This window comes from Equus asinus, chromosome 1, assembly GCF_041296235.1.
Source record: "Equus asinus isolate D_3611 breed Donkey chromosome 1, EquAss-T2T_v2, whole genome shotgun sequence".
Classification (NCBI taxonomy): domain Eukaryota; kingdom Metazoa; phylum Chordata; class Mammalia; order Perissodactyla; family Equidae; genus Equus; species Equus asinus.
Window position 1 is genome coordinate 184,934,398 of NC_091790.1, and position 17,343 is coordinate 184,951,740.

The 17,343-nt window shown below is 36.2% G+C and overlaps 1 protein-coding gene across 1 annotated transcript in view; it reads right to left on the reverse strand.

Annotated features, from left to right (window-relative positions):
- The window catches only part of COPG2 (COPI coat complex subunit gamma 2), a 307,326-nt gene that overhangs the window by 227,664 nt on the left and 62,319 nt on the right, over positions 1-17,343 (reverse strand). Inside the window, exons 10-17 of the mRNA XM_070513489.1 lie at positions 12,540-12,673; positions 11,924-11,991; positions 9,946-10,134; positions 5,041-5,136; positions 4,484-4,727; positions 2,305-2,380; positions 1,374-1,477; positions 735-860 (exon numbers count right to left, since the gene is read on the reverse strand). Of these exons, the coding sequence (XP_070369590.1) occupies positions 735-860; positions 1,374-1,477; positions 2,305-2,380; positions 4,484-4,727; positions 5,041-5,136; positions 9,946-10,134; positions 11,924-11,991; positions 12,540-12,673 (1,037 nt within the window). The remainder of the gene's footprint in view (positions 1-734; positions 861-1,373; positions 1,478-2,304; positions 2,381-4,483; positions 4,728-5,040; positions 5,137-9,945; positions 10,135-11,923; positions 11,992-12,539; positions 12,674-17,343) is intronic.

The window sequence follows — 17,343 nt, forward strand, 5'->3', positions numbered from 1 at the left end:
ATCATACCCGTAGGTTCTCTGTCTCCTTTTTTGGAGGGAGGCTCAAATTATAATGTATTTAGCGAACGTATTTTGTGAAATAATAAAGTAAGCCCTAAAAAATACAAAATTTGCTTTAGACAGACCAGGAGATATATATATATATATATATAAATACTACTGTTAAAAGGAGGAACAATTTATAAAACAAAATCTTATGATTCAAGTAGGAAAAATTACTTGTATAGTACCAACAGGAAAACTGAAAATGTTGCAAGTTGAGCATGAGATCTTTCATGCTCAGTTCTAACCACTTAAACACTTTGTTCCTTTTTGTTTGTTTGTTTTAAAGTTACATATTTTTTTATGATCTTGTCCCATACATTCTTTCAAGACAAACCTCCAATATAGCAAAATTAAGAAATTACCAACTTCAGAAAATAAAAATAGGAGAGAGAACAATGACTGCTCTGAGACACACAGTGACAACTAACTTCAAAGAATATAACACTTAGTATTAAAAAAAAAAAAAGCTTCAATCTGAGTCATGTTTCATATTCTTGCTTTTGTGTGAAAACCAGGAAATTTTTTAAAAACCTAATAAAATATCATCCATCTTAGTTGTATAAGATTTAGAATAAGGAGTGAAAATTAAACAAACGAAGTATTAGAGACAATATGCTAAGAGCATATTTTACTGGTATAAAACTACCTATATACAAAGAAAAACTAACAGAGTTAAGTATTCCCATTACCTGCTTTCTGTTCAAAGACAGGAGCCATGGCAAGAGGAACAGATTTCATGTCAAAGGGTTTTTCTGAAGGCTCCAGCGTGTACTGGTGTAAGGCTTTTTCCATCCCTGGTATGGAGACTGTTAGACCTATGAAACAGAGAAATCTCAGCATTATAACTTCTCGCCAATCCTGGGATGTACATAGGCCCAGATCTGTAATATTTATCTCAGCTTTCTGAAGGAAGACAAAAATATAACCACAGACTCTATGACCTAAATAATTAAAAATGAAGGCTATTATATAAAACTGCCTTATAATTTCATCCAAGGAAGCATGGAGCAGAGCATAAAAATTTTCAACAAAATATAAGTACCTTCCAGAAAAGACAGCAACTTAGCTATGTGAGCTCAATGACAGCAAAAGAAAAGAGAAAAAAGGTAAACCCATCCAAGAGGGAGCTCAAGGAGAACCAGAAACAAGCAATATTCTTTGGGCCCTTACATACTTCAGGTTTCCCTAGAAATGGAAGTGCAATGGAAGACAAAAACCAAGCATTTTGCCTAGTGAAGTCAGCTCATATGTAAATCTTCATGAAATATGCTTCCAAGACACCATTTGGGAAAAAAGTCTATCTGTCTCCATTCTTGGCTCTCACTGACCATTGAAGATATACGTAGCATTCAGTGCCATCTGCCTCTGCTGTAGCACATTCAGATAGAAGGTCGCTCTGTCCCGTACCTCATCATCAGTATCCATCATACACCTGTCCAGGGATAGAGAATAGGCATGTCACAGCACCCTAAAGATTTCCAATAGCTTTACCACCACACCTAAAGGACACAATTCAGGCCATCTGATACTACCTTTATAAAAGAGCTCAACAATAGCCAACAGTGGATCCTGAAATCTCCACAAATCTTAGGTACTGTTCTGAATTGGTGAAGAAATAGTGTCATTATGGATCAAAAGCACTATATAAGTAGGCATTAAAATAATCAGGAAAAACGTAATAACACAAGATAGCAGTTTGGAGTCTACTCTTGGATCTGCAACCACAGGACCCTGGTAAAGACTCAGACTTTTTTATAATTAAGAAATGGGAATATGATGCTTTCCAAAGATACTAAAAAGCATTCAGAATCCAGGCATTGTTACTACTCAAATGGCAATTTGTTTTATTTAAACCAGCAAGCCTTTGGCTTGTAATTTTTCTGCTTCAATTCAAGATGTATTCATAGAGTGTTTGCTAAAGCAAGTCTTTTCATCATCCAGTAGGGAGTCATGGAGACCATGAAAAGCTGGTATTTTCAACTCTGCATAGTGAATCACTTTGAAGTTGGCCCCTATTATATGAATTGAGGTGCATTTATTTAAGTCACTTTCTCAAAATCATACAAGAGAAATTCAAAGTCAAATTTTACATGTACTTAGCACATGCAAAATTACTAGAAAGATAAGAAAAATGCCATTTGCTCCTGACTTACTCTCAGCTCTACTCTTTGGCCCTGCAATGCATCTGATAAAGTACAAGGTGGATTTCTCTATTTAGTCATGCGGCATATATTTTTTAAAAAAAATTATTTTACTTACCTTTGTAAGAGTACAAGGATGCTTGGGAGAAGATTCTCATTCTGAGCCCCAAATTTAGCCAAAGCACTCACAGCAGCTATAATGAAGCATAAAATGAAACAACATAAAGGAAACTCTCACAGTTTCTGAGAAATTCTGGTTTCTCAGAGTTAAGCAATCAGTAATTATTCAAAAAAAATTAGAGCAGCTTCCCCACGTTCAGTGGGAGTAAACTCTCTTATTGTCTTAGTGCATTTCTTGATCTTATTCCTTTGATCTATTTAAGCATAAACAGAAATCTGCAGGCCCAAAAGAGCTCTGAATAGGAAAATCCTCCATGCACTGAGGAAAAAGAATCATATCTATTTCCTATATGAGCCATCCTCCACTCCAACCACAACCACACTGACACAAGGTCTAATCTCAAACAGCCAACTCCAAGCATAAAAAGAAACTCTATTATTAAGATTCACTTCTTTGACAAAGATTTATTGCTTGCCTAACTTTTGTCAGGAATTGTGCTAGGTGCTGAGGGTAAAAAGATAAAAGACATAGTTTCTGACCTCAAGGAGTTGTACTCTAGTGGAAAAGACAGGTAAGTAAAGAGATAATTACAACATAGCACAGTAGGTCCCTGATAGAAACTATAGCCAGGATGCTATGTGAGTACAGAGAAAGAACTTAAATCAGAATTGGTGGAGAACTAAGACGAGGAGTTGACCCTTATTACTGAGCTGAAATCTGAAGAACAAGTAGAGTCAGCAAGAGGGAGAAGGCAGGAGGAGCATGAGAGGCAGAAAGAGATACAAGTCCAAAGGCCCCGAGCCCAGAGAAGAAAGCGTGGTACAGTACTGGAGTGGACACAGCCGAGTCAGGCCACAGCACAGGACCTCTGTGGGACGGGAGGAGGAGACAAGTGAGAGACTAGAGATAAGCAAAAACAGGTTGTGGTTTAACCTCAAACTTATTATTAACAGATGTTAAATACAGGATAAATTTGTGTATTTGTAGCAGAGTAAGCAACACCAAATTTGTAAGCAGATTTTGTAGGCAAAGGCCATTTCTGTGGCAGAGTATGGTGAACAGACAGGACCTGTGTGAGACTCACACTACCAGCAGTCAGACTAGCTGGGCATCTGAATTGGACGAGAGCCTAAAGCAGCAGCCACATAAACAGAGGAAAAAGAGAATGAAGAAATATTAAGGAGACAGAATCGACAGAACTTTGCCACAGAACACATGGGGGTTGTAAAGCAGTGGAGTGAGTTTCCATCTTCGCAACTGAGTAGATGATAAAGGTGAGGATTTCAGTTTATGTTAGTCTGAACTTCCAGATGAATTTGAAGTGCCTTAGATAACTGGACATACAACTTCAGGAGACAGGCATGACTGCAGTGTCACAGGGTATCAGCAGAGCTCTGAAATGATCTCCAGGAAAAATGTGTATGTTGAGAAGACAAACCCCTACAGAAAACTAATACTTTAAGGAATGGAAGAGAGGCTCTCTAAATAAGACGGAGGAGTGATGGAAAGCTGCGGGCTATTGTGGAAATCAAGGGAAGAGAGACTCAGGAAGCATTTAGTCAACAGCACATCAGACTGACTGAGAGGGGAACAAAGAACACTAAATAGCTTCAGAAGATTTTTAAGGGAGAGAGCTAGATTATAGTGAGTTGAAGAGAAAATGGAAAATACGTTCATGGTGGCAGCTAGTAATGGTGACTTCAAGTTTATCTGACAGGGAAGTATACAGTCAGCAGCTTGTAAGAGACAACAGATCAAAGGAGGTTTTATATTTTTAACTGGAGGGACAGGGACCTGTTCATATGCTAAGGGGAAGGAAGGATTAGAGAGGAGGAAGCATAAAATACCTAAGACCTCTTTAAAAAGTCACCTTAAAAATATATAGACACACAAATTCCACATACATTCAGACTTAAGACTACGACTCTGAAAAAATAGATGCCATCATAGTATTCCTATCTACTGACAGTCAAGGGTTGTCTCTAATATAAGGCAGAAATCAAGATGCAAACTGGAGTCCAGAGAAAGAGCTGCATATCTGGGGCCTAGGTATGCTCCAAGATCCCACCATCAAATAGACCTTGCAACTTCATTTTCCAATGTCATTACCACCCCCTTGAGTTAAGCATTTTAAAAGATCAGCAGTTATATCATTATTAGTGTTCCAGAGACTCACCAGCTCTGACGGCCTCGTTCTCCAGTACGACCCTATTAAAAATAAAGCGGATGTACTTGGAGGGGACAGGCGTTCTGGGGCCCTCTTTGCCCAACAAGTGTAGAATCTTAGTAGCCAGAACAGTGTGCTCACAGTCCTCAATGAATTCACAAAGGTGGGCTAGCCCTGCTTCTTTACTCTCGGGGTTCTCTTCCACAATGCTGATTATGCAGTCCACAATGGCCCGCTTATATTCAAAGCCTCCCTGGCAAAAGAGAAAACTGCCATTCACTCTGAGGACGCTTTCCGGAGAAATGCTTATACTCCAAGACTCATGCGTATAACACTCAAATTTCATTTCCCTTCCCCTATGAAAGAAACAAAAGTCTTTTTCTCCAAGTGGGAAAGCCAAAGCAATAACATGTTTAGTAATGATGAGACAACAACTAGAATCCAGTGTACCATTTGAGAGGCATGCTGAGATGGTAAAGAAAGCTGCTTTAAATACTATGGTATTTAACAGGAATCATAAGAATTTAAGATAGCAACTTCCTATGATTAAAAAATAATCTACCTACATCATCTCGGAGCATGTTGGAGAGGAAGGTCATCATGACGCTGTGCTTTCGAGGGTACTTCTGACAAAGGGCACTAATCGCCTGCACAACCACCACCTAGAGAAAACAAACAGAAAGGACATTCACCTTTATAGTGACCGTACAACCACCACCTATAGAAAAACAAATACAGAAATCTTTATGACTTTAGCTACTAAGCATACTTTCTCCCTTATTTACCGCAAGCTAAGAGGGTACTGTAGTTACCTAAAATGACAATGATGGTTCTTCATGAAAGATAAGCAAGAAGACCTCAAAGGAAAATAAAGAGCAATGTAAAAATACAGTTCATTTAAGAGACCCCATCCCTTTGCTCCAAGCAAATGAGCACATAAAAATTTTAAAGTGAACAGTAAAGATAAAAAGCTTCAACAGACTTATTTCCATAGAAGAAATAGAGAAAGTTACCAAGGAACTACTTCACAAAAGGATTCTAGGAGAATTTTACCACAACTTCAAAGACCAGTGTCAAGAAGTGAGAAGGGTGTGAGCTTTACCCTACTTGCAAGCTGACAAGTTAGCCTGCCCCAATTTCATGGATGCTGGCAGAAAAGACAAGACTCCTGGATCAGAGATGAAAGACAATTACAGCAATAGCAGTGGCTAGAGTATCAGCATTTTAGGGCCAGTTTCCTGAGCCCTAGTTCCCACAGGGCAATGCAAAAAGGGCCAGAAAGTACGTGTACCCACAGTAGGCTGAATTACAGGAGCGGAACCCTGAGGCAAGGAACTTGAATATTTTATAGCAGGCAATAAGCACGCCAGTCCCTTGTTCTGAAGGGAAACATTATCCTTATTACACAGACAGTGTGCATGTTTGCTTTTTGCTCCCTGGGGACTACTAGCTATATCTTCCAGGGCTGTATGGAAACCCATCCTTTACTTTTGGAGAGAGATCTTCTAAGCCTGCAAAATACCTGGAAAATACAGAGCATGGAAAATGAAGGAAAACATCCACAGTCTTTTTATGAAGCAATGTACCTAAACCTAATAAAGATGGGATACATGCAAAAGGAAAAATTATAGCTGGAAATCATTTATGAATATTGATGCAAAAATTCTAAGTGATATATTAGCTAACAGACTCCAACACTACTGTAAGAAAATAATACATCATGATGAAATGGGATTTATACCAAGAATGTAAGAATGGTTCAACATTAGAAAATTGATAATATAATTCATCATACTAATGAGTCTATGGAGAAAAATCATATGATTATATCCATAGATGCTGAAAAGCTTTTTATAAAATCCAACACTCATTTGTAATAAAAATTCTTGAAAAAATAAAATAGGAATGGATGGATACTTCCACTATACACACACAGATACCTCGATTGATCCTAATGCCAGCATATTACTTAATAGGGAACCCCAAGAGTCATTCCCATTAAGGTCAGAAACAATATAAGGATGTCACTATCTCAACTATTATTTAACATCATTCTAGAGACATTAGCCAATGCAATTAGATGAGAAAATAATTAGAGGAATAAGAATTGGAAAATAAAAGACCAAACTATATTTATACATGACATGATAGTATATCAGGAAACCCTAAAGAAGCAATGATAAAACTAACTCAATAAAATAATTCAGGGGGCCAGCCCAGTGGCGTAGTGGTTAAGTTCACGTGCTCCACTTTGACGGCCCAGGGTTCACAGGTTTGGATCCTGGGTGTGGACCTAGCACCACTCATCACGCCATGCTGTGGCAGCCTCCCACATACAAAATAGAGGAAGACTGCCACAGATGTTAGCTCAGCAACAATCTTCCTCAAGCAAAAAGAGGAAGATTGGCAATAGATGTTAGCTCAGGGCCAATCCTCCTCACCAAAAAATAAATAAATAAATTAATTAATTAATTAATTAATTAATTCAGCAAGGTAGCAGGATAAAGAATATGCAAAAAATACTATTCATATACTTGAATAATAACTAGTTAGAAGATATAATGGGTAAAAAGGTATTTATAATAGCAACAACAAAAAAGATAAAATACTTAGGAAAAGCATTGAAAAAACATTCAAAGCTGAAAATACCATAAAATATTCTTGAAGGCACAAAAGTAGACTTGAACAAATTAAAAGACATCCTTCGTTCTTGGTTAGGACATCTCAACATCATCAAGATATCTGTTCTCCCTTAAGTTAATTTATAAATTTAACATGATCCAAATAAAAGATGCCAATGAGATTTTTTAGGAAGCTAGACAAGTTAATACTAAGTTCATAAGAAAAAATAAACACGTAAGAATAGCTAGGGGAAACAATGAAAATAAAGAGCTATGAGAGGGGACTAATGGATACTAATACATCTGACAAAGCTTCTATATTTAAAATAGTGTGTGGTACTGATGTATGACTAGATAAAGAGCACAAGAGAACAGAATAGAAAGCCCAGAAATAGACCCGAGTACATATGGAACTTTGGTACATGATAAAGATGATATCTCAAATCACTGGGGCAAAGACAGTCTTTTAAATAAAAATTTGGGGGGGGGGCAACTGGATAGTCATTGGAAAAGGATAATATTGGAACCTTTTCTCATACCATATATAATAATAAAATCCAAAGGATCAGAGATCTAAATATAAAACATGAAACTGTACACGTATTAGAAGAAAACTTTGGTGAATTCTTTTTTTTTTAAGATTTTATTTTTCCTTTTTCTCCTCAAATCCCCCCAGTACATAGTTGTGTATTTTAGTTGTGGGTCCTTCTAGTTGTGGCATGTGGGATGCTGCCTCAGCATGGCTTGATAAATGGTGCTATGTCCGCGCCCAGGATTTGAACCTGCGAACCCTGGGCTGCCAAAGCAGAGCGCATGAACTTAACCACAAGGCCACGAGGCCAGCCCAAGGTGAATTCTTATTCACTCATTCAGATTCTATTATCTGATGGGAAAGGCTTTCTAACTGTTACTCAAAAGTCAAATGCAATAAAAAAAAAAGACTGACAAATTTAACTACATAAAAATAAAAAGCCTTTGCATGACAAAAGATGACATAAGAAAAGTCAAATGATAAACTGGGAAAAATATCATTCCATATTTCACAGATAAAGAACTAATATCCTTAATATACAAAAATCTTTAAATAATTGAGGAAATGAAAGACCAAAAATCCTATAGAAAATTGGAAAAGGACATGAGCAGACAACATTCAAAAAAAGATATTAAATGATCCTTAAAAATATGAAAAGATGTTTAACTTCCCTCATAATAAGAGAAATTCAAATTAAAACTACATAGAGATACTCTTTCTCACCCATCAGACTGGCAAAACTTCTAAATACCATACACTCTATTGGTGAGGCTACAGGAAAACTGGCACTCTTATACATTGCTGATAGAATTTAGCATTCTCTACAAAACTACATATTCATTTATGCTTCAGTCTAGCATATGGTCTTCCAAGAATTTACCCTGAGGATACACCTGCAACATTTCAAAAAAACATAAGCACAAGGTTGTCCACTGCAGCATTATCTGTAGTTGCAAAATATTGCAAACTATCTAAATGCCCAAGCATAGGAGATTTGTTCAATAAACTATACTACAAAAAGACCTTCATAACCTCCCAAGGTTCCCTAAGGATTCAGAACGTCTGCTTGTATATACAGGCTAAGTTTGTTTTTTAAAAGTTTAAGTAGAGAGTAAATAGGGTTGGTCAGTTATACATCTTGACTGATAATTAAGTAAGCATGAAAAAGTAAAATCTTTCTGCTTTAATTCTTCCAACAGAAATTTATTCTTCTTTTGATTATCTCTAACACATTCTCATTAGTTCTATTCAGCATTGTACTTGAAGTCCTAGTCATTTTAATAAGGCAAGAAAAAGAAAGGAAAGGCATTTGGATTGGAAATGAAGAGGTAAAAGTGTCTCTATTCACAGATGACATGATTATACAGACAATCCTAAGGAATGTATATAACAACTACTAGAACTAATAAGAGTACTCAGCAAGGTCACAGGATACCACGTTACGGGAAAGTGAAAAAAAGTATTTTTTATATTCTAGCAGCAAACAATGAAATAGAAATTTTAATAAAATAGAATCAAAAAGCATAAAATATTTAGAAACAAATTTAGCAAAAGATATTGCAAGACCTCTAGAGTAAATGCTATAAAACACTGAAGACCTAAATAAAGGAAGAGTTATACCATATTCATGAACTGGAAGAATTAATATTGTTAAGATGTCCGTTCTCCCCAAATTGATTTATAGATTCAACATAATCCCAATCATAATCCTAGTGGGTTTTGTTTTACAGAAATTGATAAGCTGGTTCTAAATTTTATATGGAAATGCAAAGGAATTTGAATATTAAAAAAGAAGGACAATGTTGGAAAACCACACTACTTGACATTTAAGGGGCACTATAAAAGCTACATTAATCTACACAATGTGGTACTGGCATAGGTTTGACAAAACAGATCAACAGACCGACAATTATATGGTTATCTGCTTTTCAGACAAAGATGTCAAAGCACTCCAAGGGGAAGGGGAAGTCTTTTCAACTAATCACTCTGGAATAACTGGATATCAGTATGGGAAAAAAACTGAACTTACCACACACAATACACAAATATTAATTCAAGTTGGATCACAGAACAAAATGTAAAAGCTAAAACCATAAAAGATTTAGAATTAAACATAAGAACACATGTTTATAACTTGGACGTAGACAAAGGTTTCTTAGGACACAGAAGGCAATAACTGTGAAAGGAAAAAATGGATAAATTAGACTTCCTAAAAATTAAAAATTTCTGCTCCTCAAAAGACACTGTTAAGAAAAGAAAGGGGCAAGCCAGAGAATGGAAGAAACCCAGTTTAAACATGGTCATATTTAAACTCTTACCTTGAACTCATCTGAGATTTCAGACACAAAAGAAGAGATCTGCTTCATGAGCCTGTCCACGCTGCTCTCGCTTCCTGTCTTGAGGAGCGTGGTGATGGCCAGGGTGGCAATGCTTCTGTTCGAGTCTGTGATCAAGTTCTCCAGGTCCAGATTGCAGGCAGTGACAGCAGAGGGGTGCTTCATTGCCACCTTGTGGAAGGGCAAGAAAAAAATTAAGCAAATTGCTATTGATAAAGGCTAGAACTTTAATAAAACAACAGAAGAGAAAAATAAATTTTAATTAAGGTAAGTGGCTTTTTTAAATCTAAATTGAACAATATAGGTTAAAAGTAATTGTTTCAAGAAGAGTACTTCCAACTGATAAGGTATGACAAATCATTTTATAAATGATTAACTGCCATAGTTATAGTATAGCAGAGCACTTTCTCTTCCTCGGTTTCTATACTCTTTATGACAATATTATAGTCTGTCTTATATTATAGTTGGCCTGTTTTCCCTTATAGCACATGTGTAGATGGAGACCTACTCTACTAGATGTTAGGATCTCTGAGAATAGACCTAGCATGGTAAACACTGCTCAACAAAGACTGTTAATAGCTTATCACTTAGAAAACACTTCTGTATTTAAGCACGCAAACTTCAGCTAAACTGGATTGCTCATTATCTCTAAAATATGTCTGTCATGCTCCTGCTCCTTCACTTTTGTCAACAGTGTTCACTTCTCTGCCTTTCCCAACATTAACCACAAGTAAAAAAATTTGAAAATTCAGCAAAGTATTAGCATCAAAGTTCATTTAACAGCAAAACATGATTCAAACTGACATAAAACTATTTAAGTCTTAATTTCTCCCACTTAAAGGATATCACATGTATAGTGTAGAATTATTAATGTCTAGCAGTGGGGTGCTGCTCCAGACCTACTGGGGTTAATATATAATATAAAAGATAGCACCATATTACCTTTCTAAAATTCACAGAAACTGAATTCTGAATACATCTGGCCTCAAGAATACAGACAAAGGAATGTGCACCCACATCAACTCTAAAACACAGCTCAAATTGTTGTTCTAGAAAGGCTTCTTCCATGGCTGCTCTAAACTTCTCTCTCCTCCAATTGTTCATACAATTAATTTATAATCGATTATGTACTGACATATGTCTTCTACTACATTACACTTTTATTTAGAATTTTTATGGTTATTTAATGTATTCTGGTTTCTATATTGTATCCTCTAGACATATGCTGTCCAATACAACAGGCAATAGCCACATGTGACTACTAAGCATCTGAAACTGTGGCTAGTCCAGATGAGATATGCTGTGAATATATACACTGGATGTCAAAGACTTTGTATGAAAAAATAGAAGGCAAAATATATCCTTAATAATTTTATACAGATTACATGTGGATATGATATTTATATATATATTAAGGTAAATAAAATAAATTACTTAAAATTAATTTCACCTTAAAAATGTTTTCAGTGTGGTTACTACAAAATTTAAAATTATATGTGACTCACATTGTGCTTCTATTGGACATCGCTGCTGGAGACCAGCACTGCCCAAGAGAATTTTCTGCTATGATAGGAATGTTCTATAGATGCACTGTCCAAGAAGGTAGTCACTAACCACATGTAGCTGTTGAGCACACGAAGTGTGACTAGAGTGACTGAGGAACTGAATTTTTAATTTTTTTAATTTAATTAATTTAAATGGAAATTATGGTTAATGGCCATCATACTGGACAGTGTAGCTCTTGACTATAAAGTCCTTAGCAGTCAGAAATGAATTATAATCTTTAGGTAAATAATAGTAGAAATGACCAGACCTAAGTCCACAAATACAAGTGAGGTGCTGCAGAAGTGAAGCGCACAAATCACATCGACTAACCCTGGCGAGAAAGCCAAAGGCTTCACATTCAATGTTTCTCAATCAGACACTGACACAAGTCAATAGTTAGCAAAGGGACACCTACTTTGTTCAAGGTCCTCACAGCTGCATATCTCAAAGCTGGCTTAGGAGAGCTACAGAAAAGTTGAAGAACTAGGAAAGAAAAAAACCCAACACTGTGAATATAGTTCATTTCACTATATAGCATCTATGTGAAAATACAGTACATAAAGAATATTTAAAATATGCATGAGGAAATTAGATCCCAGCATCAAAAATTCACATGAAAAATGTATCATCAAAAAAAGAAAAAGCACTTTTTGTTGAGCTTTAAAAACTTTAAATATAGGAAACAAAGTTTGTTCTTTTCTCTAAAAAAATTAATACACCCATTTATAGTTGAATTTAAATGGTAAAAATATTTATAGTAATAAGAGCAAGTGGGCTTTTTAAACATTAAGGACAACTTAAGGCATTAAAGTAACTTCTAAGTAAAAATTTTTTAATGTTCTATATGGGGAAATGGTAACTTCAGAAAAAGAAGTAAAGAACAACTAAAATAAATCATCTACATATCAGAATGCAAAGACTATATTTACAGAGCTAGGGGTCAAAAATCATCTTAATACCTATCCTACAGATCTGTGAAATTTAAAAATATAAAATATAAACAAGAGCCAGCTATCAAGTATACAACTAACCTGAAACAGCAGGTGCCAACTCCCTTGCAGTACAGTTAGGAAGATGGATGATCGCTGACGCAGCTTCATAAATAACCATTTCATGTTTATTTCGCAAGCAGCTCTCAATGAAATCAAAGAGTGGACTTTCATGGCTGCCAATAAATATACATAAGCCATCATTTAGATATCAACAAGGACAGAAGCGATACGCATGGTGGTTAAAAGCACAGATTGAGAAGCACTTGTGGAATTATGGATGAAGGACCTCTGAAAATCCACTCCTCGATAAAAGCAATGAGACTTTGCACTGTAAAACACTGTCAAATCAAGTTTTTCAGCACTCCAGAAATTAGCCAAAGGCTTACAACAATACTAGGAAGGGAACATTTATTCAAGAAAAACTCCTGAATCTTTGTAAGAACAGTAAGCTTTCTGGTGTTTTTAACGTGCTCTATTTCCATCCCCTTTTCCCAGTTTCATGGCAGCCTTGGACAACAGCAGCCTCAGAACCACAGTGACTGTGAAAGCCAGCAGCCTAGCAGCCATTGGAGGAGCAAGATGGGTTTGGAGCTCCCTCAAAAGCCCTGTCCCCAGACAACTGTCATTATTTGACCTGACTGGTGTTTCCTAGAAAAACCCCATTCACGGAGCTAACCTTTAGTTCATCTGACCCAGAGCTCACTCAGTGAGGAAAGCCCTATCCTCAGGGAGTTTGTCCCAAAAACAATCAGTGGCAATTGTTTATCATTGCTGTTGCCAGAGGCAGCAATTCCAGTTGGGCCAAACAACAGGCTGGCCAAAAGCTTAAAAGGAAAATCTGAGGAATGAGATGTCCATAGGGAGCTTTGACAATTTCTGACACATTCCTGGGAATCTAGAAGGCTATGTGCACATAGAAAGCTGTGCAAATGCCCAGGAAAGACCTGACAGAGCCCTAATCTCTCTATGCTTGACTTTCAGGTTCTACTCAAGTGGGAAGTGAAGACAAAGGCAGAGTCGCAAACACCAGAGTATGGAAGGCATACCCAACACTAAAGTGCCCATTGGAAAAAGAGCAGGAGACATGCGTATTCATTTAAAGCATTTAAGAAAATCTGTCAAATCATTATCTGATGACCCAGCTAACCAAGCAGAGACTTCAGTGCCTGCACGTGAAAAAGAATAAAGACTGTGGAATTAGCCCAAGAAAGTAACTAAACAAACAGCAACAATAACAAACTCTGAGGATGAGGAGGGGGAAATCTGATTACCAGAGTTACCATATATATTATTTAAAATATCCACTTTTTGATAAAAAGTTAATGACACACACAAAGAAACAGTGAAATATGGCCCATATATAGGAGAAAAAAAGCAGTCAATAGGAATTATTCCTGAGGAAGCCCAGATGTTGGATTTACTAGGCAAAGATTTTAAGTCAACTAATAAAAATATGTTCAAAGAGCTAAAGGAAACCATGTCTACTGAATTAAAGGCATGACAATCATGCTTCACCAAAGAGAAAATATCAATAAAGAGAGAGAAATGAGATTTGTTGTTGTTGTTGTTTTTTAAGGAACTAAATAGAAATTCCGGATTTGGAAAGTGTAATAACTGAAATGAAAAATTCAAATCTGCAATTCAGCAGTGGACTTACACTGGCAATAGAAAGAAGCACTAAACTTGAAGTAGGTAAATTGAGCTAATTGAGCTTAGGAAAATAAAGAAAAAAGAATGAGGAAAAAATAACAGAGCCTTGGAGACCTGTGGAATATGACCAAGTGTGCCAGCATTTGCATAATAGGAGCCCCAGAAGGAAAGGAGAGGGGCAAAGGGGCAAAAGGAATATTTGAAGAAATAATGGCCAAAAACCTCCCAAATTTGATGAAAAATAAGCACTTGAGAAGCCCAACAGATGCCAAGTAGGATAAATATAAAAAGACTCACACAGATACACCATAGTCAAACTGCTAAAAGCATAAGACAAAGAGAAAATCCTGACAGCAGCAAGATGACAACTACTCACCACATTGTTCAGGGGTTCAGGGCACTAACAGGGTTAATGGCTGACTTTTTACCTGAAATAATGGAAGTAAAAGGGCAGTAGAATGCTATATTCAAAGTGTGGAAATAAAGACAAGAATTCTCTAACTGCAAAACTACCCTCCAAAAATGAAGGCTAAAAAAGGACATTCCCTGGGGGCTGGCCAGGTGGCATAGTGGGTAAGTTTGCACACTCTATTTCGGCGGCCCGGGGTTCACAGGTTCGGATCCTGGGTGTGGACCTACACACTGCTCATCAACCCATGCTGTGGCAGTGTCCCACATACAAAATAGAGGAAGACTGACACAGATGTTAGCTCAGGGCCAGTCTTCCTCAAGCTAAAAAGAGGAAGACTGGCAACAGATGTTAGCTCAGGGCCAATCTTTCTCACCAATATTTAAAAAAGGGACATTCCCAGATAAATGATGACTTAGAGAATGTATTGCTAACAGACCTGATTTACAAAGAATACTAAAGGAAGTCCTTTAGACTGAAAGATTGATTCCAATCAGTGATGTGAATAATCAAGGAGAAACAAAGAACACTAGAAATGGTAAATACATGAGATGATATAAAAGATTCTATAGATACGTTCTTTTCACTTCTCTTCTTAACTACTTTAAAGGACGTAAAATTGTATAAAGCAATAATCATAACACTACATTGTTGGATTGATAACACATGTACATGTAATATATGTGACAATAATACCAAAAGGAGCAGGGAGAGAATGAAACTATATTGGAGCAAAGATTCTATATTTTACTAAAATTAAGTTAGTATTAATCTGAAGTAGATTGTGGTAAATTAAAATGAATATTCTAATCTCTAGAGTAACAACTAGGAAAAAACTGAAAAAAAAAGTAAATATATTGACAGAGACATTAAGGTGATACACTAAAAATACGTATTTAACACAAAAGAAGGCAGTCAAAGAGGAATAGAGGAACAAAAAGACAGGAGACTTATAACAAATAGCAAAATGGAAAAGATAAATCTAACTGTATCAATAATTATATTAAATATGAATGGTCTAAACTTCCTAAACAAAAGATAGAGATTGCCAGATAGGATCAAAAAGCAAGACCCCACCATAGACTATCTATAAGAGACACACATTAGATTCAAAGATACAAATAGGATGAAAGTAAAAAGATGGGAAAGATATGCCATGCAAACAGTAACCATAAGAGATCAGGAGTGGCTATATTAATATCAGACAAAATGGAATTTAAGAATATTACAAGAGACAAAAAGAAATTTCATAATGAGAAAGAGGGGAATACGTCAGGATCACTTAACAACGATAAACATATACACACTTAACAACAGAGTCTCAAAATACATGAAGCAAAACTTGACAAAACAAAAGGAGAAATAGATCATTTAACAGTAATAGTTGGAGATGTCTATACTCACCCAATAATTGATAGAAGAACTAGACAGAAGATCATCAAGGATATAGAAGACTTGAACAACATAATCACCCAACTCAACTTAGAAGATTTAACCCAATGACTATGAAATATGCATTATTTCCATGTGTATGTGGACAGTTATCAAGGATGGATTAAATGCCAGTCATGAAACAAGTCGCAACAGATTTAAAAGGATGGAAATCATCAAAGCATGTTTCCCAACCACAATTGAATTAAATTATAAATCAACAATGGAAAATAAATCAGGGAAATCCTCAAATATTTGGAAATTAAACAACATATTTCTAAGTAACCCATGGATCAAGAATAAATCAAATGAAAAATGAGAAAATATTTGAAAGCGAATGAAAATGAAAACACAGCAAATCAAAATTTATGAGATGCAGCTAAAGCAATGCTTGGAGGGAAATTTATAGATTTAAACACCTATACCAGAAAAGAAGAAAGGTCTCAAATCAATAACCTAAGCTTCCACAATTAAGAAATTAGAAAAAGCAGAGTGAACCAAGCCCACAGCAAGCAGAATAAGGAAACAAAGAGATCAGAGCAGCAATCAATGGACTAGAATACAGAAAAATAATAATAATAAATCAAGGAAACCCAAAGTTAGTTTTTGAAAAGATCGATAAAATTGACAAACCTTCAGCTAGACTAAGAAGAAAAGAGAAAAAAACACAAATTAACAAAATCAGGGATGAAGGAGAAGACAACACTGCTGACCCTAAAGAAATTAAAATGATTATAAGAGAACATCACAAACAATTTTTTGTTTGGTGTTAGTACCACTGCGTCAATTCTAACTCCTAGTGACCCTGTGTACAGCACAGCAGAACCCTGCCTGGTCTTTTGCACCATCTTCTCACCTTCCAGCACTGTATCAGACAATTCTCTACTGCTGTTCATAGGATTTTCATGGCCAATTTTTTCAGAAGTGGTTGATCAGGTCCTTCTTCCTAATGTGTCTAGTCTGGAAGCTCCACTGAAACCCGTCCACTATGGGTGACCCTACTAGTTGAAATACCGGTGGCATAGCTTCCAGCATCACAGCAACATGCAGCTGCCACAGTATGACAATCGAATCTTGACCACTAGACCATCAGGGCTGGCTGTGAACAACTATACGCCAACTAATTAGATAACTTGGATTAATTTCTAGAAATACCAGACTACCAAAACTGACTCACAAAGAAATACGCAATCTAAACAGACCTATGAGTTAGTTATTTAAAATCTTCCCTCAAAAAAAAAAGCGTAAGTCCTGCTGGCTTCATTGGTTAATGCTATCAAATATTTAAAGAAGTAATACCAATCCTTCATAAATTCTTTCAGAAAATAAATGAGGAGGGCACACTACTTCTCC